This window comes from Dermacentor variabilis, chromosome 3, assembly GCF_050947875.1.
Source record: "Dermacentor variabilis isolate Ectoservices chromosome 3, ASM5094787v1, whole genome shotgun sequence".
Classification (NCBI taxonomy): domain Eukaryota; kingdom Metazoa; phylum Arthropoda; class Arachnida; order Ixodida; family Ixodidae; genus Dermacentor; species Dermacentor variabilis.
The window spans coordinates 97146542-97168312 of record NC_134570.1 but is presented as its reverse complement, the minus strand read 5'-3'; the positions used below and the strand labels follow the sequence as shown (position 1 = coordinate 97168312).

The following is a 21771-nucleotide window of genomic DNA, read 5'->3' as shown; positions in this document are numbered from 1 at the left end:
GCAGGCTACCCTTTTGTGTTTGCAACTCTGAGACACTAGCACTAAAAGTTTTTTTTTTTTTATTCCCCTCGTAAAGTGTGAACATGAGTAACTCCCAGAGTGTGCATGTATTGCTGTAAAAATGGATGTTAAAGGCCTTAAATTGGGTGCACTCACTTAACAGTGTCTGGTACTCATTGCAAAGCTGTAGTTCGTGAGTACAAACAGGAGTGTGTGTGCATGTGAGTGTGTGTAGATTCGAATGCACATATGGGTACAAGAGCTTGTACTTGAATAAGATTCTGCTGAATGTTACCAAAGTATGTCGGGGTATGGCAAGAATACTTGCAAAGGGCAGCAATGCTGGGTGGGCACCAGGTGCCAGAGATTGGTACACTCACTCATCCATGTGCTCGCGCTCTAACTAAAAGGCTGTGAATGTGTGACTGCATGTGTGCCTGAATAAAACATTGCCGAATTTCACCGCAATTGGTAAAAAGCATGACGCACAAAGTTTGTAGCTGGGTAGTTGGAACCATTACCCTTCTGTTTTATGAAAAATATCTGCTCCTTGCAGGTCTTGTCAGCGCTGGATATCCTACAGCCTCCACACTTAGATTTCTTTCAAGAAATGTATCCTTTTTTTCAATTTGTTCAATTTTCATCTTTGCTGCTTGCATAACAGTGATCCCACCGTGGTGCATTGATCAAGTTCGCAGTGGTTTTAATGTACCATTTCTTGTACAGCTATCGTATTAGTGGATGAACGTGTTCAAGGGTGCATAGCAAAGCCCACGAAGAATGGCAAACTTTAAATACACTACACTACCTCAATTGCATCCTTAGACATTTTGTCTTCGTTACATGGCAGTCATGCGATGTCAGGAATTATTAAAGTTACCAAAAATTAAGCAAGTTCCTAAAGACTCATGCAACTGAAAGGCAGGGCACAAACACCACAAATGCATTTTCGTGGCTGTGTTTGCACGCAGGGATCAGTTTGTTGCAGTGGCAGCAGATGTGACAGAAAAAGGCATTTATGCTCATCTGTCATACTTCTCTCCACAAAATGTTCCTTGACCATTGCTGCACAGATATGTCACAACAGAACTGATGCAGAGCGATCTGCACAAGATCATAGTTTCTCCACAGCCACTTACTTCGGATCACTTGAAAGTTTTTCTTTACCAAATATTGAGAGGTAAGTGTCGCCATTCCCTTGCATTCGTTGCCCCCACACCAATTTTGTGGCAGTGGCTTATCAATCTACTCATTCCCCAGGCCTCAAGTATTTACACTCCTCAAGGATACTTCACAGGGACATCAAGCCTGGCAACCTCTTGGTTAACAGCAATTGTGTTCTTAAGGTAAGTCTGTTACGCCTTTAGTACTTTCTTCCACCATTACTTCAAGGCTATGCAGGTGATGATAGTTAAGTGCAAGCTGTGTATGTTTCATATATACACACAAGCATGACAGAATTTTATAATGAACAAACTATTTTTACAACACGATCATCTGACTTCTGCTTCTAAATCATTTTCATTGCTGAAGTCTTTTTGTTTCAAGCTACTGTGAATTTAGTCAGCAGAAGATCACTTGTCAAAGCAAGGCCGGAGGTGTATTGGTACAGAAGCAATTCCTGGTACTCCGACTGTGCTTGATGAATTCTAACATATGCGTCCTACAAAAAAAAAGTTTCGAGTGATAGGGTGCAAATTTTTTGGCTGTACAGTGTCCTTGCAAACTATATTATTTACTGGTCTGTGGAAACATTTCTTGGAGGCACCGCTATGTAATGAATGAGAAGAAAGGAAAACGAGGGCCCGATTTTTATTAGTTGTTTAGGTGTGTTACACATGCTGTGCCGATGTTGCTGCTGTATACCTTGCTTCTTTGCCCAATCATCCAGATCTGCGACTTTGGGCTGGCCCGTCTGGAGGAGCGGGATGAACAGCGGCACATGACGCAAGAAGTTGTGACTCAGTACTATCGTGCCCCGGAGCTCCTCATGGGAGCACGTCACTATGGTTCGGCCGTTGACATCTGGTCCGTGGGCTGCATCTTTGCTGAGCTGTTGGGACGGCGCATCCTGTTCCAAGCACAAACTCCCATCCAGCAAGTGAGTGACTGCTCGTGATCAGTCTCACTAGCTGCTGCAGTTAAGCTAGCGGTGTTGCGGTCGTTTCTAGTGCCAGCAAATCATTGTGAAGCCATGTTATCCTTTTCTCCTTTAAGGCCATTTGCAACCGATTTTGCATCTTTGTAACCTTCAGAGACATTCCACCCTTCTTTACTGAGACACTGAAGGCAAAGATTGAATCACCAGAAATTGAGTGTTTAATTATGCTCATTCATAGCAAATAACTGCAACAAAGCATTTTCGCAAAGTAGTATATCATGGGAGTTTGATATCAGATTTTTTCATTGGCAGGAGCAGTTCTGATCTGCGTCTGTCATTTTCTCACGTATGAAAGCACTGTTCTCTAAAAGTGATGCTTTGAACACCTTCGAGCACAAATCTGTCACTTTAGCTTGATTCGGTACCTGCCTGTAGTGTCCTTTTCAATGTATTTAAGGCTTCTGCAACAGTTGTCCTCAGTGGCTCACAGTATTACTATGGGTTTGTGCACAGCTGGAGCTGATCACGGAGCTGCTGGGCACTCCCCTGTTGGAGGACATGAAGCACGGTTGTGAGGGTGCGCGTGCCCACCTGCTGAGGCGTCCCACCAAGCCGCCCTCCTTGGCGGCTCTCTACACCCTCTCTCCACAGGCAACCCACGAGGCAGTGCACCTGCTCTGCCAGATGCTTGTCTTCAACCCTGTACGTGCTGCTTTCCTCTCTATCTCTGGCTAATATAATGTAAAGAGAAACCACCTAGTGGTGGTTTCTCGAGGTGGCAGATGCAAACCTGGCCATAGCGGCTGCATTGCAATGGGAGTTGAATGTAAAAACACTCGTTTACTGTGCATTGGGTGCATGTCAAAGAAAGCTGGTCAGAATTAATCCACAGCCCTTCACTGTGGTGTGCCTCGTAATCAGACCGTGGTTTCGGCATGTAGAATCTCAGAATTTAAGGTTGCAGATTGCGTGCCTAGCTGCTTTATCAACATTCCAGTGGGGATGGAATGTGGCTGCAGTTGATGCTACACAAATTACAGGGCCTGGCCAGGACAGAATTTTTGACATTTGTCACTGTATCATGAAGGAATGGCATTTCAATGTGATAGTGCCTTCATTTTGGGTAACCAAAGGAAAGTTGATGGGAAGACAGCTTGTGCTTGGGGTCACAACATGGGACCCCAGGCACAGTCCCACATAGGCACAAGATCCAGTCCCACAAGAACAATATCTGCGCATAGTTGGGGATCTTGAACTCGTGAGAGGGGAAAGCGTTCGCCATTTTTCAGCATACTTAACATGTTTTATCACTGATGTGAATGGAGTGACAGGAGCTGTCTTGGAGCGTACATTGTTATATAGCATACATTTCCAGCTGAAGAGAGATCAGCATAGACGACAACTAGAGCAACACAATTGCAACACAGTGCTGTGGTTTGTACGGCACATAGTGAGACCACGAGTGCATTTCTGCATACTTATTGCTTCAATAATAACAAGTGTCTCGGTGTTAACCTGTCATTCTTGTGGGCAGACCAGTCATAAAAGAGAAAAAGGTAATTTGCAAGTAACGCCTGTCACAGTGCACTTCCAATTGGAATCGAGCCTGATTGGGATCGAATTTCTCAACCATGATTGGTTCCCTCCTTCACCTTGCCTGAAGAAGCCAACTGCGATCAAAAGTATACCATGCAATACCCGTATAAGGGACTCTTGCTGTTGGCTGAGATGCAGTGTTGCATGTTTTAAAGATAAGAAGAATGAGCATATCATTCGAAATGTTGTGAAGAAATCAATTATGCTTAGTGCTCTGTAGCTACCAGCACTTATGTCTGTCATCTCCCATTGCTACTGTCTCATTTCACTGTGGGACAGTAAGTACAGTAAAACAATAGCTTAAACAATAAAACCAGCTTAAACAATAGTATAATTTTAAAAGTAGTAAATTCAAATCCCCAACTCGGCGACCATTAAACATAATGCGTTTTGTGTCCCCATAAACCGCACCAGCTTATTCCACATCATAAGCCACATCAACATCATTTTGACGTCGTGCAAGCAAGGACTGGCATCATGCCAAAGCTCGGATAAAAAACACCGGGTGCTCAGCATAGAAGAAAATTTGACATTGTTAATGCTATCGAACGTGGCACGAAGAAGTCGGCGCTGGCACGCAATGGGGATCTACCATTGACTACAGTGTGTGGCATTTGGAATGCGAAGAAGTTGTTCAGCAGCGCTGCTGCGTCCGCGAAAAGATGTCGGCTACGAGGTTCAACTTTTCGCCATCGTTGCCTTTGTTGTCGAAGTGTCACCTGACGACAGTGATGAGGACGACACAGAAAGCGACAGCACAGGCGATTCAGGCCGGACAGTGCCAGAAGTTGCGCATTACATCAGCCACATGAATGCAATCGTCGCGACGAGAACAGCATCCCGCAATGAAAAAGGCACCCCGCGACATCTGCAGTGCTACCGCGCCTGTGCACGGAAAATGTACAACACCAACGAGGAATCTGCCATGCGAGTGTTTGCCAAGATAAGGGGGCTGGCTGAAAAGCTGACTGGCAACTTCAGTAAGTTTGAGGCCACTGTCGTTGCTGCTAGGCCGCTGCGGCATCAAACGAAAATAACAAGACTTTTGTCACCCGAAGTAAGTAAATCATGACCTCCTCTATGAGCTTTATAGAGCAGGTCGTGGAATAAATACTGCATGTTTTTGCCCTTTCATTGCACTCTCTCCAAGTTCTGTTTCTGACAGGTAAGCGGGCGATCTCGTGCTATTTCGGTTAAGCAGTACTGCCATTTAGTACATACTTTTTCCGAGATCTGGCCAACTACGGTTTAACGAGGTTTCACTGTACCTTGAAGAAAGTGCGAACAGTCATTGATAGAGTAATCCAGCCTCTCTTCATCAGAAATACAGCAATGTATATAGTCGGCACTGTACATTACAGTACAAATTTTTTTACCTGAGAAGCCTCCCACCGAGCTAGACCATAGAGAGTTTCAACTCGCCCATATTTGTGCTACTCTTCGCAGCGTACCAGATTACTGGGGACGTGGACGGAAGTAACGGCACAAGTAGCAACACGTGGTGCGAGCTTTGTCCAACCACGTTAGAAGTGTTTTTGTCATGGTAATAATGCTATTTAAGAAAAATTAATAAGGAAGGACTGCATGCCAATGTCATGCAGCAGCGGTTAAGTGCAGTATAGTTGGTCTTTGCAATTTGTGTATTCTCTGGTTTAACTTTGCTCCACAAGACGGCGCCCGCCTAGATCTCTGGTAACAAGGTATTCTGTGAATGGCAGTACGCTTACAGACAAGCTATAACTCCACGATGACCACGTCAATGCAGGACAAGCGCATCAGCTGTGCAGACGCCCTGTCACACCCATACCTGGAGGAAGGGCGGCTGCGATACCACTCGTGCATGTGCCGCTGCTGCCAGAGCACGCCGGCGGGTCGCCACTATGTGGCTGACTTTGAACCTGTTGCGCCGCATGCCTTCGACGACTCTTTCGAGACAGAACTTCTCTCTGTGCACCAAGTGAAAGGTGAGCTGGCAGTGATTGTCATTGTTAGTGAAACGGCCACTATCCGTGAGAATGAAAAGCATCATGTTCAAAGAACAGCAATGTGGCTTGAACAAACCACAGTTGGTGATATTGTGGTAGAGGTGAGGTTTGGTATAGGTAGAGGTGTGATAGGCTATCAGCAATGAGCATTGATAAAATTAGGGGTCACATTAGTGAATATTGAACATATTCAAAGCACTTTAGGTGGGCTAAAAGTTGTCCTTAGTTCTTTGTTGACAATATGTATAAAACTGAGTTGAGCAGCACAAGTGTCACTATTGCTTGAGCGGGTGATGATTGCAGTCACAATAACAAAGCTGCAGTTTGCTGTTGCAGCATGGGGTTACATGTGCGCAGACATTAACAGATCTGATGGCTGCGAACACTTGCACAACTTACAACACAAGCGGGATGAAGAGTGCTGGCCCCTGGGGGCAAACGAATTATGCTGCCTCTTGCTTCGACATCTCTCCGTAACTTGAAATTATGCGACCTTCAACACTAGGCAAAGACAGAGTACATGAAGCAATCAGCCACTTTGGCTCACCCAGACTTTGCACCCTCCACAGATTACCTCCCAAGAGAAGGTGTTCGCACACGGCAGTCATGCGCAGCAATGGCAGGGCCAAAGGAGGGGCATGTACCTGTACTACTTGCAGACAACTGTTCTTGGCCACGAAGCAAAGACTGCGTAACCAAAGCACGCCTCTTTCACCGCTGCTGGAAGTAGTCCCATAGTTTCGTTCACATTTACAGGGGTGGGACTTTTGTGCCAATTCACCATTTTTATACAAACTCAAATTCCTCCGCCACGCTGCGCCAGAACGGCTTCAGCATGTGTGCTCCGGGAGTGGCCACAAACGGCGATCGGATTTGTTCCCCGAAAAAAAGAGTACAGTCACTCATATTCCGCACAACGCGCAATGGCGCCTCTAGCACAGCTTCTCGTAATTTTCGCACTTAAAAACACTGGACTTTTCGGCGCGTCCGGCAAGTGGCCGGCATGCACGCAGCCACTTCCGCCTGTTGTCACTGCTGTTGGAACAGCCAGGGCGGCTGTATTGAGGTGAGCGGGTTGAGTGGCGCTGTGCTCCCTATCCGAGGCGCAAAACAATGCAAAGTGTCGACACGCCCAAAGTCGGTTTTATACGCCCGATTTTGAAAAAAATTGCCACTGATTTCGTTTGCTGTAGCCAATAGTCTGTTCTAGCGTGGTCCGTTAAAAGCAAACTTCATTGCTTTAATAAAATAGGTAGAGCAAACCAAGGCTGAAATACGAGTGTAGACTGTAGGACCAACATTTACATGTGCTAGACAGTTTCAGTATCAGAGTAATCTGCTTCAAAATTCAGCTTAAGACATTGCTTAAGGCAGTTGCAGTACAGCGCTTTATTCTGTTTCGTCGTGGTTTTGAAGTGCACTGCCGTATTCCATTATTCCACCAAAATTCAGGTTGGCCTGCTCTAAAATGAAATCTTGTCTGTTCCAAATTGCTCCAAAATGCAATTTTACTACCGTATTTACATGATTGCAAGTCGAATCGAATTTAAGTCGACCCCCCCATATCGCATGTGACTGGGGGGGCGGGAGGGAAAGAACATACCCGCCGGTGCATTCCATAACGAAAATTTATTAGTAGCTGGCATGGTCACTAGGCTGCTACTCCTCACTAGTGCTGCCATCGTCATTGCTGCTACAGTCCCGAAGCATGTCGCCGTCCAGCGAAATTCCGCATTTGCATACTTCCATAAGTCCACGCCTAAAGCACCCAACAACACAGAGCCATCAGGGATGCTCTTTTGACATGTCCGGTTGGCGTAAGTTCGCGGTCTTCTGCCACCAGCCACTCGTACTCACGGCGGAGCAGATCCTTAAAAGGAGAAGATCCAGGCTTGTCTCATGACCATGTCGCACGTCACTGGCAGGGACCGATCACGCACTTCAGCGACGTACGCCGCAATCTTGGCGTACAGCTCCAGAAAGCGTCCAGACTTCAGCCCGCGGTAGCCGTCACAGGTGAAAATTTTGCTTCGCTGCCGTCGCCACTCTCGCACCACCCATTAAATTAAGAAACATCAACTTGCGGCCCGCTGTGCAGTTATTTGTTTCTTCAGCGCAAAGGATGGCAGCCCTCTTCAACGCCGCTGTGAACGAGAGCCAAATGTTTAGTGGACTCGGAGCACTCGTGATGACTGAGCAAGCACGGAAGTAGCACGTGGCCAGCAGTCAAATCAAACACGTGAAACTAAAGAGCTACAGGGAAAGAGAAACTCCATCCATGAAGTTCCATGAACTAACGATACTCCCCGCAAGCACCGCTGTTCTGAGGGTGCTGCCGCAAATGGAACAGCGGCTCTTCCATGAACTATAGACACCCCCACGAGTGCTGTGTGCACTGTAAAACTCTCAAAAATGTTTAAAAACCCTTCCGAAAAGCAAAAAAACACGCGGGATAGCGGAAAGCTACGGGTGGGTGCCATAGAGCAAACATAAAATTGGAACTATGTTATAGCTCTCCTGATATCTCGTTGGTCTCGCTTCTTTCTTTTTTTTTTAGTGCTGTGTGCACTGTAAAACTCTCAAAAATGTTTAAAAACCCTTCCGAAAAGCAAAAAAACACGCGGGATAGCGGAAAGCTACGGGTGGGTGCCATAGAGCAAACATAAAATTGGAACTATGTTATAGCTCTCCTGATATCTCGTTGGTCTCGCTTCTTTCTTTTTTTTTCTTCTTTTTTCTTCTTTTTTTTTCGGTGCTATGTTTTGGTTTCGATAGTAAGTCGACCCCCCCCCCCCCACCTCTTCATATTTTCAAATTTTAAAAAAGAGGTCGACTTACATTCGTGTAAATACGGCAGCTCCAAAATGACTTTGGGCGGTCCTGCCCCTAGAAGTAGAAAACAATCTCTCTCTCTTATAGCACCTAATTTGAAACAATACGTAACATTCACCAGTCCACTACTAATGTTTTATTGTATATTTAGTTTGCCCTTTCAAGTTTTCGCGTACCCAAGACCACCGCATGTTTATGCATTCCTCAAACACAATATGTCGCCCATGTCTTTTGGTGAGTGTTCGTCATTTGCTGTCTAGCCAGTCAACTCCACTGAGAGGCTGTCGACCAACTTCAGCGTCACAAGGCTGTCGAAGCACACAAAACAAGTGTTTGCAGTGTCTACACTGAAGCCAAGCGAAACCATCTGGAAATTGCGACCATCGGCATGTACAAATGAGAGTGAGCAAGGTGACTGCAGCGTCGATTGCGCGTTTAAGTCCCAACCGATGCTGAGGTTGTATGGCCACTTCTGGGCTCCACCACAGGTTTTGTTGCTTGCTTCATAGCAAAAAAGAGTTGTCCGCAAGTACAGTGCTGGGTATGTGCCAATGGTAATGACACATAACCAGTGCTATATTTGCAGCAGTTGCACATTCATCATAAAATAGATTGCTGATTGCATGAACGTCGCCAGACATCTCCAAAGGACAGAAGTGCCGCCAGTTTTTCTTTTTGGTAATTTGTATTGATGCTTAGCATTACAGCTTGTTCAGTTATATATATCTAGCACTTACCTAGTAGAAGATGTTGCTTTTGTTGCTCACAAATGTCCTGGCAAGGCAGTCACGCTGAATATATGCATTCAGCATATATTCAGCGTATACACATGCTGAATCTGTTACACCATGTTGCTGCCAAGTGGGGTTGGGCTGCATTTATGACAAGTAATGAGAGCAATTAAGAAAACTCGTGGCTGCTTTTTATTATCCGTGCAGAAAAACTCCACAAGTTCATTCTGGAAAGGTGTGCCACTTCAAACCGGGTCCCACTCTGCATCAACCCTCTTTCGACTGCTTTCAAGAGCTTTGCTAGGTAAGAGACACTACTGTTAAAAATGCTTAACAGGCTATACCGATATTGTTGCTGCCATCGAATGAGATGTCTCATTCTGTGGTATAATCATTGCATTCTGCTGGTGCTAACATATGCAGCATAAGCTTGGTGGTTAACAACGAAGCTTGAGAAGAAGCCAAAGTGTGCACAAGTGAAGGAGCAAGAAATTATAAGCTGTTATGTTTGGTGTATTCGCTGAAGAGCGGAGGCTGGCGTCATTGTAGTACCAACGTCAACCAACATTCCACCGAGTCGACGTAGACACTGACATGCTGACAGTGACGGCAAATTGGTGGGATGCAGCATGAGAACGAGACGATGGAGCATTTCCCAGAACTTTGGCGAAAGACGCCACGACCTGGATGGCTTTACCTTCTGGCGAGCTTGGATTTGACCTCTCCCCAGTCATCAGCGAAACACTGTCCGCTGTGCTTGTTTCCCTCTTTCCAGGATCAGCTTGGGGGCAACACGTGTGCTTTGTCAACCTTCTCCTCCGCGGAGGTGGTGTGCTGCGTCGATACGAACTACTGGATTGGTTCATTGCAGCATGCAGCTACATCACTCTCGAAGCTTATGCTTCGAGAGCAATATAGCTGTGTGCTATGATGTACTGGTCTTCCTGTTTTGTGCCAGTATGAGTGACTTTTGCTGTAAATAAGTTTGCTGTAAATAAGTTTGTTGAAGGGTGTCATACCGTTCTATGCTAATGTGGTGTTTTGCTTCAGTGTCTTTTAACGACAACATCAAGCCTGATAGCTTGTGTCCTTGCTGGCGCAGTTCGACGGTGGCGCACCCTTCGGAGCTGCCTCCGTCGCCCCACCAATGGGAGTGACACGGGCCCCCTCCCCTGCACCACCCGTGACCCTTGCTGTTGCCAGCCTTGGGGGCCCAAAGGCTGCAGTTGCCACAGCAGCTTCGCCGACGCATCATTCACCACTGCGATCACCTCTGTCACCACCATCACCGCCTGTCTACAACGGCGGCACTGCTCCCTCGGGTCCCCCAGTGGCAGCACCACTGCTGAGCCAACCAGCTGCGCGACACTCTCGACACCAGTGCAGATTGGCTGCTGTCGACTGTCTGCCACTCTCTCACACACATGCACGGGATTAGTGTTGATGGGGAGGCTTCTTGGCTTAAGGGTGCAAGTCGACGCGTCGGGAGCATTTTGGTTGGTGGTTGACCGTCTACTGAGCGACTCACCCGCAAGCGCTCCGTGAGAAGCTTGCGGCTGTCTTGTGTCAGTCATGAATGCGTCCAGCTTTGAGAAAGGTACAAAATGGTCTTTGCGGATAGAGCCATTGTCAAGGCTGTGAATGGAGTCTCTTTTTTTTTTCCTCAGTGGCACCTGCTGGAAAGAGGGAAAACGATCAGCAAGTTTTCTTTTCCCTCTATTTTTTTAGCTTCACAATTCAGTTTTCTCTTATATTGTCGTACTGCTTTATTTTGCCTCTGCTTTTAGCCAGGGTGTTCACTTGATTGCAGGATTCCTTATACTTTTTTTTTTTTTTTTTTCGATCCTGTATTTGCCCTACTTGGACCTTTTGAGGAGGTCTTCGTTTGGTCTGGTTCGCAGAACTGAAGAAAGATATTGCGGCATCTCAAAGGAGAGATGCAGGAGCTCAGCCCATCTGGCTCTCGGTATTCGGTGAAATTTGTCAGGGACCACCGCAAACGCAAGAGGCTTTGGGGCAAATTTTCACGTGACGCAATGCCTGACCATTTGTCGCTTGCCCTGGGCAAGCGTAGCCACCGGTGACGGCAGACATTCATCGGCACTCCAAGCCTACCCCATGTTTCTCCTTGGGGACTAGTAAAGAGCATGCTTGATACTCTACTCACCCGCCTCTGTTACTTTCACCTTCCCAGTGACGTCCTCCTCCTTGTAGAGGAATAGCATGGCTTTTTCATGTCCCTGTGCAAGCGTGGAGCGTCTTCAGGTCACGGTTGCCTGTGCATCATGTGTGGGGAGCACTTAGCCTAAAAAAAGAAAGTGTGCATGAGTGTGTGTGTGTTTGCACGGCATGTTTGTGTACTTGTTTGATGCGAGAAACTTGACATGGGGATCTTTAAATAAACAAACAAAAAAAGGTACAGTCTGGGGAGAGCTGTTGTAATGTCTTACTGTGATAACTGACTGTCATTTTCCCTTCTATGTATGTGTGTCTTTTGCACGCTTTCATCCTTTGTAAGGCCCAACTTGCTAGTACCTCTTGTGATGCGCCCTTTGGCTGACTTACCGCAGGAAGTGCTGGTGCAGGCGATCAAAGCTTTTTGTTATGCTAAGCAGTGCTAAAATTTGTTTTTGACTGTTAGCTTCCATCACTTTTCCTTTGCTGCATTCAAATTGTCAAGGCTGGCAAAATTTTGAAACATTCATGTAAACATCATGTAGGCAGCATTCACCTAATGTAATATATAGGGCGTCCCAACTATCGTACACCAAGATTTAAGGATATGCAAGTGCCATGTAGCTGGATAGAACCAAGATAATGTTGTTTGCCGTAGCTTGGAGTGCCTAATTACATAATTAGTCTGAATTAACTTCTAAAATATTATAATTATATTAAAAGTGACAATGAGAAAATTGTAGAGCAACATGACAAACTCCCATTACAGCTTTCTGTTGTTGCTCAGTACGTGCTATATAGCTTTTTCCAAGCATGAAAGAAGCCCGCAAGTGCGTGCAAAATTGCACTTTGCTTGTATTTGTGGGCTTCTTTCACGCTTGGAAATAGTTTTATGTAGCACATATTGGAGCAACAACAGAAAGCTCTGTTGGGAATTTTTCATGTTGCTCTACAGTTTTCTTATTGACACCTTTCATCTAATTGTGATATTTGAGAAGTTGATTAAGACTAATTATATAATTAGGCAGAACACAAGAAATCTGCTTATCTCCAAGCAACGATAAACAACATTGCCTTGGTTCTGTCGAGCTGTGTGGCATCTGCATATTTTTAAATTTTGGTGCACGATGGTTGGGACACACTGCATAGTAAGGTCCTAGGTTCACAATCTTTAAAAGCATTCAGACCATCAGCTGATAGAAACTGAGTGAACAGATTGGCTTTACGTTCTCGGCATTCGGCATCGCTTAGCCAAGGCAATGATACCTGCCCTGCAGAATGTTTTACAAATTGGAGGTGCCTGTCATTAGCTTAGGAGTGTAGCGTACTTCTCGAGAAATCCTCGTTCATCTCCTGCGAGGTCGAATACGTCCTTCATTCACTTCCCGACTGTGCATTTCGTACGCGAAAGAACAGCCTGTGTGTGCGCTGGAAAAAAAAAAGTCTCTTCGGACCAAAGCATGTACATACATCATTACCAGTCATGCTCACTCATCAATGTACATTATTTTGTACTCCTCATAGCTAGCTAGAAACATATTAGGATTGAAAATTGGTCAAGTTGGTAACAATCCATCTTGCCACTTAGGACAGGGACAAGCAAGAAGAGGTGACAACAGCGCATGTGCTGTGTTTTGCATGTCCCTGTCTTGCGTGGTGCTGTTGAAAACGAATGGCTAGAAACAGCAGACACCCAGAAAAAGGGAGACTGAACTCTGTGTGTAGCAGTGATGAGTGCACGAAGTTCTCTCTCTCTTAGAAAAGTTGTGCTCTTTATTGCCTGCTGTCCGAGAAATCTCTCGCTTTGTCGTCCCCTTCCCAGCTGTTTATTTTTCCCTTTCTTCGGCTAGTTCAGCACATGCTTTCTATTTTCCCGAATGGCTGAATTCAAGTAGGAGAGTTGGTATTTACGACTGCTCTAACATCATTCACATGCAAACTTCGCATTAAGGAGCAGTTCAGCTAAGAGCACATTATTTTAGCTTTAGTGCACAGGTTTTAAATTTCTATGCATTTTTGTTCCTTTTTTTTTTTCCCTCTCCGAGTTCTGTATATTCATCCTCTCGCCCACCACTACCTGTCTTGTTTTGTTGTGTTGATTGCATGCGGTGCATCGGGTAGCCACCCTGGCTTAAGTTTTACGTTCGCATGCTCCTGGACAGCTTCATCACATGTGAACGGTGATTTATTGGTGTATTTTTAATGTTGCCATTATTGCTTGTCCCGGTGTATTTTCGGTAATACCCGGAATTTCCTCAATTCAGTGTGGTTGCTGATGTTGTTATGACTGCAGTCATTGGTGCTGTCATTAACATCTTACCTCCCCCTCTCCCCTTTATGTTGTCCATGTGATGAAACATACCTTTTTTTAGTATGATCTCAGTATGTTGCACTTTCGTTTGCATTTTTTTTACTTTTTCATTACGGTAGTGACGCTATTGCATCGGTGGTTGATTTCTTTTTTGTTTCAAAGTGTGTGGTGTATTCACAAAAGATGGGTTGTCACTCCAAGTGTATGTTCATGCCATTGTAATTCATGTACTGTACGTAAGTGTCGCCCCACATAGGAACTTTTTGTACTCTTGCAAGGCCATTGTATGCAGCAGCATTGTATATAGCGAGGTTATTACTACTATCACCACCTTTTTGACTTACTGCAGGACAGTTTTCCTTCATTTTTTTTCTTTTCTCTCCCCCTCGGGTTTTACCTCTTCTTGTTTCAACCTGTTTGTTGGTTTTTCAGCCACTCCTACTGCAGACATATATCCATACAGTTCTTGGAGCTCTTACATGTCAGTTCTTTTCATGGCGTTATCCCGCATTGAGCTGCTTCATTTCACTTGGTGTTTTACCAGTGGGCTCGCTTGCAAGCCTGTGGGCTAAACCCTGCATAATAACTAGGCAAGCCATTTTTTTTTAACTCGTAAGCGCTGATGAGTAGTTGGTGTGTGTGTTTTCATCCTGTCCGTAAGCAATTGACAAAGCCTCACTTATTGTTCGATGTGGCCCATGTACATACACAGTAAAATATATAGCTGCATTAAGTGTCAAGGGCAAAGGACTTCTTAAAAATCTGTGTCTTTCTTATTAACTAGTGGAGGTAAAATGATGCAAGAAGCACTTTGGTGCACACGAAGTATTTGTAGCAGCGATGCCTAGTTGATGTGTGCAGCTGCTTATAAAAACACTGTTTTGCGAGTCCGTTTCTTTCACAACTCGTTTTATTTTTTTCTCCCCTTCTGTTCTGGCACTAACACCACACACTCTCTTTAGCTATTGACGTGCCAAAGAACAAGTGCTTCTCGTGGTTCTTTTTTTTTAATCTACTAACACTGGCAGCGCCAACATAATTGCAACCAGATCTCTGGACCTCCACTTTTTTTTTTTAGTTGTCTTGGCGCAGACTGATGTGTGGGTCAACTTCCTGCCATGTACTATAGTATAACTTATTTGTGTTTTCGTGTTCCTCTGGTACTTTTTTTTCTTCTAGTACGTGGGGGCTATAGGCTCTGCCTTGAGAGGCAACTCCTAATATTATGCGGAAACTAGTCGTAAGGATTGTTCGTCTTAAACTGACCTCGGCTTCACACTGTCTTGTATGGATGCAATCATCTGGACCTTTTCTAAATGGTAAGCAAAAAATGAGAACGGCTGGTTACTGTCAAAATGGTGGTTACTGTCACTCTGCTATTGTAGCAGTGCTTGAGATTTTTAATAAGAGTCGCATATAATGGAGATTTGCTCGCCTTGTGCGTTCGGGACTGAAGCGCACATCTGATACCTTAGCTCTAGGGAGGCAGCAGTTCCGATACAAGCAGCCGCTTAGGATTTGGTAAACTTCTGCACAAATGTCCCATGTAAGAATTCAGGTTGTACTACTAGAACATATAGGAACATTTCAATCTACAAATCTGAAAGAATACTAGGTATAAATAACAACTAGAGATTTAACATTGCTTTTTATTTCCCAAATCCTAGGCTTTATTGTCGTATGGTGCAAGATTGGGTCCAGTTTATGGTGCTGAAGAGCAGTGTAGTGTTCATATAGAACATCAGAATAAAAATGACACAAAAGGTTAGCTTAATATACTAACATTGTTAGAACAAAGCCACAAAACTTTTAACAGCACGCAAAGTTTTATACAAACTACACAGAAAGGCTGTACTACATGTAACAATCATCTAGCCTCCTGTTTTGTCCGTGTGAAGGTAGCAGAGCAGCTTGGAACAAAGCTTGTGCTTGTATTCCCCAGATAGGCCCCTACTCTATGTATCTTTCAGCTGCTTCGTTAGCTGTGGACGTCCAGCTAGAGGTGTCGGCGCAATTGTTCCTGGAGTCGCTGTGCTTGTGTTCAGTGAGCATATGTTGTGAAGTTTACACCCTTCCTAACTAGTACTGGGAAAAGAGGGAGGTGCTTTTTAACCATTTCTTTCTGTTTGCAAATACATCTCATTTTCGGAAGAGGTCCTTTCAAAGCATCTAGTAACAAATTAAAATGAGATTGTGGAAAGAAAAAACTGTACTGGGTTATCTATTTTGCAGAAACAGATTTTAAGTTCTCCTGTGGTGGAATATCACATTCTTTCACTTATGCATGCTGATAAGTGATACCTGTAAGCTCAGTCCATATTGCCAATGATTTTGAACTTTATTTCACGGTACCGGTGCTGAACACAAGATTTGGATACAGTTGCCTTCCATTAATTTGGTTGGCAGTTAATTCAATATTTCATTTAATTCGATCCCGGCCAGCGCCCACGCATATCTATGGGTTCAAGTCTTCATTATTCCGATTCTAAAGTTGGCCTTGGTTCGATAAATCTAACTTCACCAGTCAAATGCTTGACCTCTATGGTGATTCCAATAATGACCCCTATTAGTGGCAGCGTCTGTCTCTGTGGAGCTCAAGGGACAGTGAATGCATTGAATCTCCCATGGAAAATTCCCATCTTCAGCCTGCCCTAGGAAGTGAAGATTAAGTAAACAACTGTAGCTCCCAATATCTGATAGCAGTATTTATGCCATTCCAGCAGACTCCTTCCTTCATTTCTTTTAACCCCTTCCCCCCACCCGCACACACACACACTTCTTCTTGAAAGAAATTTCACCATAAATTGCCTGCGCAATGCGATCGGGGGGGGGGGGAATACAAAACCGCTATCGCGGTTTTTGTGCATAACATGTGTCACTATGCACTATGTTGAAGCTGACTTGCGAAAACCAGCTGCCATTGTGCAACACACATTAGATCCTTGGCCACCTTTCTTGCCTAAAAAATGGGTGCAAGCTAGGCTTCTGCTTTGTTTAGAAGCTTCAATGTCATTTCTACGTTAGTTTTCTGTTTTGAGCACAGAAATGGGGTGGTCATTTCATTCGGGGTCGTGTTAATATTGCTCAAATACTGCCAAATGAATCAGCGGTGTGTGTTTTCTATTTTGGCATTTTTTCTAAATCTTGTTTAACTCGAACCCCCGAATAATTGGTCATTTTCATCAGTCACTCTGGGGTTGAATTAACAGAAGTCGATTGTATTCGTTACTGTTGCTGGGACCTGTGCAGTCGGGACCTGTGCTCTAAGGAAATGGAAATGAGCTAACATCACTCTGCAATTTGTCTTGCTAAAGTAGCATCCACCTCTTCATGTAATCCAGCTTATGTGACAGAACTGCAAATATCTACCACAGGAGACCCTTAGTAATTCTGTTTGCATTAAGATGACTCTGTTTGCTCAGCCTACTGTTACAAGCTTAAGGTTTACACTTCTCATGCTGTGCGCACCTGCATGAATCTTCCCCTAAGTCTAGGGAACTGCAAACACCTTCCGTGGTCTGCACACAGATGTCGTTGCCGAGGCACAATTTTGCTCTGCATGAGAGGTATGCTGGCTGGCGTGGCAAAAATGCCACGTTGGCCAGTAACCTTGCATGTTCAGGTACAGTGCACCAAGTTTCGCGACAGATAGTAAATTTCGGTTCACTGGTAGGCATCTCCCACATTTTGGAGGGATTTCCACTGCCGAACATTTAGCACATGCAATTGCTGACATCTAAAACCTCGGGTACGACAATCTTGGCCCTCCTTTCACCGCCCTACCCCCCCCCCCCCCCTTTCTTTTTTGTGCTGTTTTCCATAAAGGGATGGTAGCCATCAGAGGTGTTGAAAAAGTTTTCACACTTTGCTATCCAGCCTTATGTCAGAATATTTAAATATTCTTACACTTACTGTAAGGCAATAGCTTCTGCCCCCTCTTTGTTTAGTGACACTCCTTCATGCTACTCTTAATACACCAACTACTACTATTTTATCACTGTTTGCATGTTTCACTTCTAGTGTATGTGATGAAAGCAGGTTCACTTTGCTGTTTTGCCACTCTGTAATGATTGTAATCTTGCCGCTACAACTGGCAAATGTGGTGTTATGCTCTACCGTGCTGCTCTGTTCACGCCTTTCTTCCCGCTGTAGATAAGAATCTGTGTGTGACAAAATGTAGTCAGTGAAGGTCGTGGTTTTCACACTGTATCTCCATAGTGGGCTTGCAGCTGAGAAATGGTGCAAGTTAACATTCAAAGTTGAGGCTGTGACGAAATGTGGTACTATGTAGTAGCAAGTGGCATTGCTTGTCGCACATGCCTTTGGAGATAAAAAAAAATATATATTTGTCTGCTTGCTGTAGTCCTGGACAGGTTGAAGATGCATTTTGTTTTCTGGCGTTGCAATTTGGAGCTGTCGCACTCAATGGTACCTAAGGCAGTTTTATCATGAGAACAAATAGGTTCCAAGTGGTTTCTTTATTCCTGCAGACACATTCAGTGCCATGTTTCACATCATTTGTAGGACTGCCAAAGCACAGGTTCAATGACTGGTTGAAGATGATGCTTGTTTGATGTAACATCCAGCATCGACGCCTCACAGTGACAAAGGTTATAATGTGTTGATGTCTTATTTCTGCTGCCTATTGTGTTGGTGCAGCAGAAAACAAAACTGTTTGGAAGTAATGCCACCGAAGTGTACATTCACACTCAATCCTACAGTGGTTTCTTGCTTGCACCAGTTTAGCCATTTGGAGTGCGCTGACAGCGGTACCTGCAAAGGTGACAGCTCTCAAATGCCGCTCTTCCTCGTCGCTGGTCCACTACTTCCTGTAGATGAGCTCACTGTGTTTGTCATCTTAGCCCTTGACGAGGAGCGAAGCAGGTTATAACCACAGAAGGTGCTCATGGTTTAAGATCAACAGTGCTATTAATGAGATGGGCTTGAATTCTGTACCTGGCTTGCAGCAGACTGGACAAAGGTGGTAAAGTGGTCCACTGATTACACAATTGACTATTTGAGCTCTTGCCTGCATGTGAAGGCTGCACTGTATTGAAGTAATTTACTGCTGTATGCAAGTACAGCAGAAGCTTCAGATAGCATTGAGAAAGGCGCAGCCTTCAACACACATAGCTTTAACATGTGAAATGACTTAAAGCAGCCTTGTACAGCAGGCGCTAGGCTTCTAGGAAAAAAGAGGTGTCCATAGAATGCATTTTTCACTGGACAACTTTCTTTTTGCACAGGAGTGAAAAGGTGCAGAAAGCATCTTTGCTTTAAATGTATTGTAGGCTGTACTTGCAAAGCAGAGATGTTACGTGAAGGCATTGGCAAAACTGAACTACTGGCATCATGCCTCATGCATTTAGAGATTAAACTGCACATCAAAGTTATTGTTGTAGCTGCACATAAGCATGTTGAGGACTATGGAAGCTCTTATTCAAGATAAAAGCAAAACAAAAAAACTGGTACTGTCTCGCAACAACTCTGACATATTTCTATATTGCACTGTGGACCCTTTTTCTAATTGTCAAGTTTGCATATTCATGCGATGCTTCTGCCAAACTAATGGCTTCACAGGCTATCATGCAAACAAGGACAAAACGCCAGCTGCAAGTGGCCGCATTAATCTACGACGTACAATACTGAAATTGTGCGACCCTCAACTGGCACCTTTCATCTCGAAAGATCTTTCTTTGCAATAATTTGCTGATTTGGAAATAAGCCTTGTCTCCATTGTTGGCCATATTGCTAATGGGAAATGTAGCTTGATAATTTGAAAATGTGCTCGCCGGCACTCTGGGCCGTTTTGGCTCGTTTGCACAGAATGGTGTGTACCACACTTGTCATCAAAAGCAGCAGCATTTGTACAGCTTTGGCCTGAGCCTTCCTGAGAAAAATTAATTTCTGTGAAAATGCATGGTGCTTGCACATCTCACAAGCAGCATGCCATGCCTGTCGGGTATCGTTTGTCGAGAGCAGAGCCTTTGTACGTCACCAGTAGCTTCTGTACGCATGTGCTCTTCTTCAGTGTGCAGTTTCTTGTGGGTGTGTGTTTTTTGTACACGACTACTAACAACTGCTGTTCATCACCACCACCACAACTACTACTACTGTACTATTACTACTACTGTTTGCACATTGCTTAGGTGGAATGCTCTCCAAATGTGTATTAGTCAGCACACTTTATGAATTGGGTGGAGTTTGGTGTTGTGCCTTCCAGGGAAGAATCTTTCCATCTTCCTCACAAGTCTCTTGTAGGTCTTTTTAAGAATGTGGTGTGTTCTCGTCCTGTCGTGGTCTTTTCTTTTTTGTCCTCTGTTGTGAATGTTCTTAAATACAGATTCACAGTGCTCATTGGTGGAAACTATGAATAGAGTTTTGTTTTGGTTTGTTTACTGGTCGTCTCCTGTCTTTACTTTGACCTCCTGCAACACACACAGCATGCAACATGAAAAAAAAGAAGGAAAGCAGGTGCGATATGTTGTATGGGATTTGAAAAATCACCATTGAGGTGAGATAGAGGGTTGCGGCACTTGATGAATGATGGCCACAGTGCAAAGTAAAGCAGTAAAGTGAGAACTCGTAACGGAGTCTAATCTAGTATAAAAATACCCTCATTATATTCTATATTTCTTTAAGCACGCATTCTTTACTCGCTTACATCGGTGAGAGACATTTTAGATTCATTTTTGTATATCCATCATCGCTGTATGAAGGTTTGACTGTAGTAAACCTATACTCAATGACAATCTTAAGAAATTGGTGCAAGCTTTGCTTACGAACCTGCATTGCATATGCACTCTGTACCTCCATGTTCCATAGCACTCCATGTTCCCAGGACACTGATACTGAAAGCATGCTTCTGAAATGTCATAGAACATCACTTGGCTATCACGTGTATTGATTATCCAATAACTTTTGAATAAGTATATTCCCCGCTGAATTGATAAAGGGAAAATTAGACATCCACCCGTTCATAGCAACTGCTACAAAGGAAACCCATACAGGTTCCTCGAAAGAGAAGCCTCAGAGTTGAAGGAAAATTCGTCCTGGTCTGGGACTCAAACCCGGGACCACCGCCTTTCCGGGGCAGCCGCTCTACCATCTGAGCTAACCAGGCGGCTAGCAGATGACAGGGCGAAGTCGAATTTGTCGGACAACACACGAAGCAAAGGTAAGTGTTTGACGAAGGAGGTAAGTCAAACACTTGTCGACAAATTCAACAACAAAGTTAAACAAAGTTACAATAACAAAGTTAAACAATAAAAAATAAACGCTATAAACTCCCACACCCAAATTTTCTGATCCCCTATTGCTAACTGTGCTTTTGTACGTCTCTATTTTTTGTCGTTTCCCTACTTTTCGTCCACCAATTCTCCAATCGCCTCTTACTAATGCTATATTGCGGACGTGTTTACTTTTCCACTGCTCCCACTGAACCCAAGGGCTTCAAAGAGGCCAGTGGTGCCTAAATCGCCCGCTGGGTAGACATCATCACATTCTAATAAAACGCCCCATAGTTTCCCTAGCTTTACCGCAGCAAGCTCGTGCTTCTTGTTCCTTCTTATGTCTCTCTTTATAGGTGCATGTAGTAAGGCATCCCGATCTCTCTTCGAAAAGTAGTGAGCTCCCCTTCGAGTTATCATAAATTGGTTCTTTCCTGATTTCGTATTTTCCTTTTAAGTAGTTACTCATGGCAGGTTTCCTTTCCATTGTCACCAACCATGAGATTATTTCAGCCTCTCTGACTTTCCGCTTGACCGTCTTTGTTGCTGTGTTGCCCACTCTACAGGCCACATACTTGCTGGTAAGCTTCCTAGTTCTTTTCCTCCACTGTGAATCAATGTTTTTCCTGTACAGATACCTGAAAACTCTCCCAGCCCATTTACTTTCTTTCATATTCCTCAGGCGTTCTTCATACTCAATTTTACTGCGAGCTTCCCTCACTTCAAAACTAGCCCAGCCCATATCACCCTGCACAGCTTCGTTTGTAGTCTTCCCATGAGCACCCAATGCGAGGCAACCGACTGACCTTTG

At 44.4% G+C, this 21771-nt stretch overlaps 1 protein-coding gene across 1 annotated transcript in view; it reads left to right on the top strand.

Moving 5' to 3' along the window:
• Nucleotides 1-20129, top strand: part of LOC142576071 (serine/threonine-protein kinase NLK2-like) — a 107115-nt gene extending 86986 nt beyond the window's left edge. The window contains 9 exon segments of the mRNA XM_075686002.1: nt 557-612; nt 1074-1180; nt 1261-1346; nt 1892-2101; nt 2615-2803; nt 5463-5661; nt 9453-9549; nt 10348-10376; nt 10379-20129. Coding sequence (XP_075542117.1) covers nt 557-612; nt 1074-1180; nt 1261-1346; nt 1892-2101; nt 2615-2803; nt 5463-5661; nt 9453-9549; nt 10348-10376; nt 10379-10683 — 1278 coding nt within the window. The 3' untranslated portion in view covers nt 10684-20129.
• Nucleotides 20130-21771: the final 1642 nt, after the last annotated feature.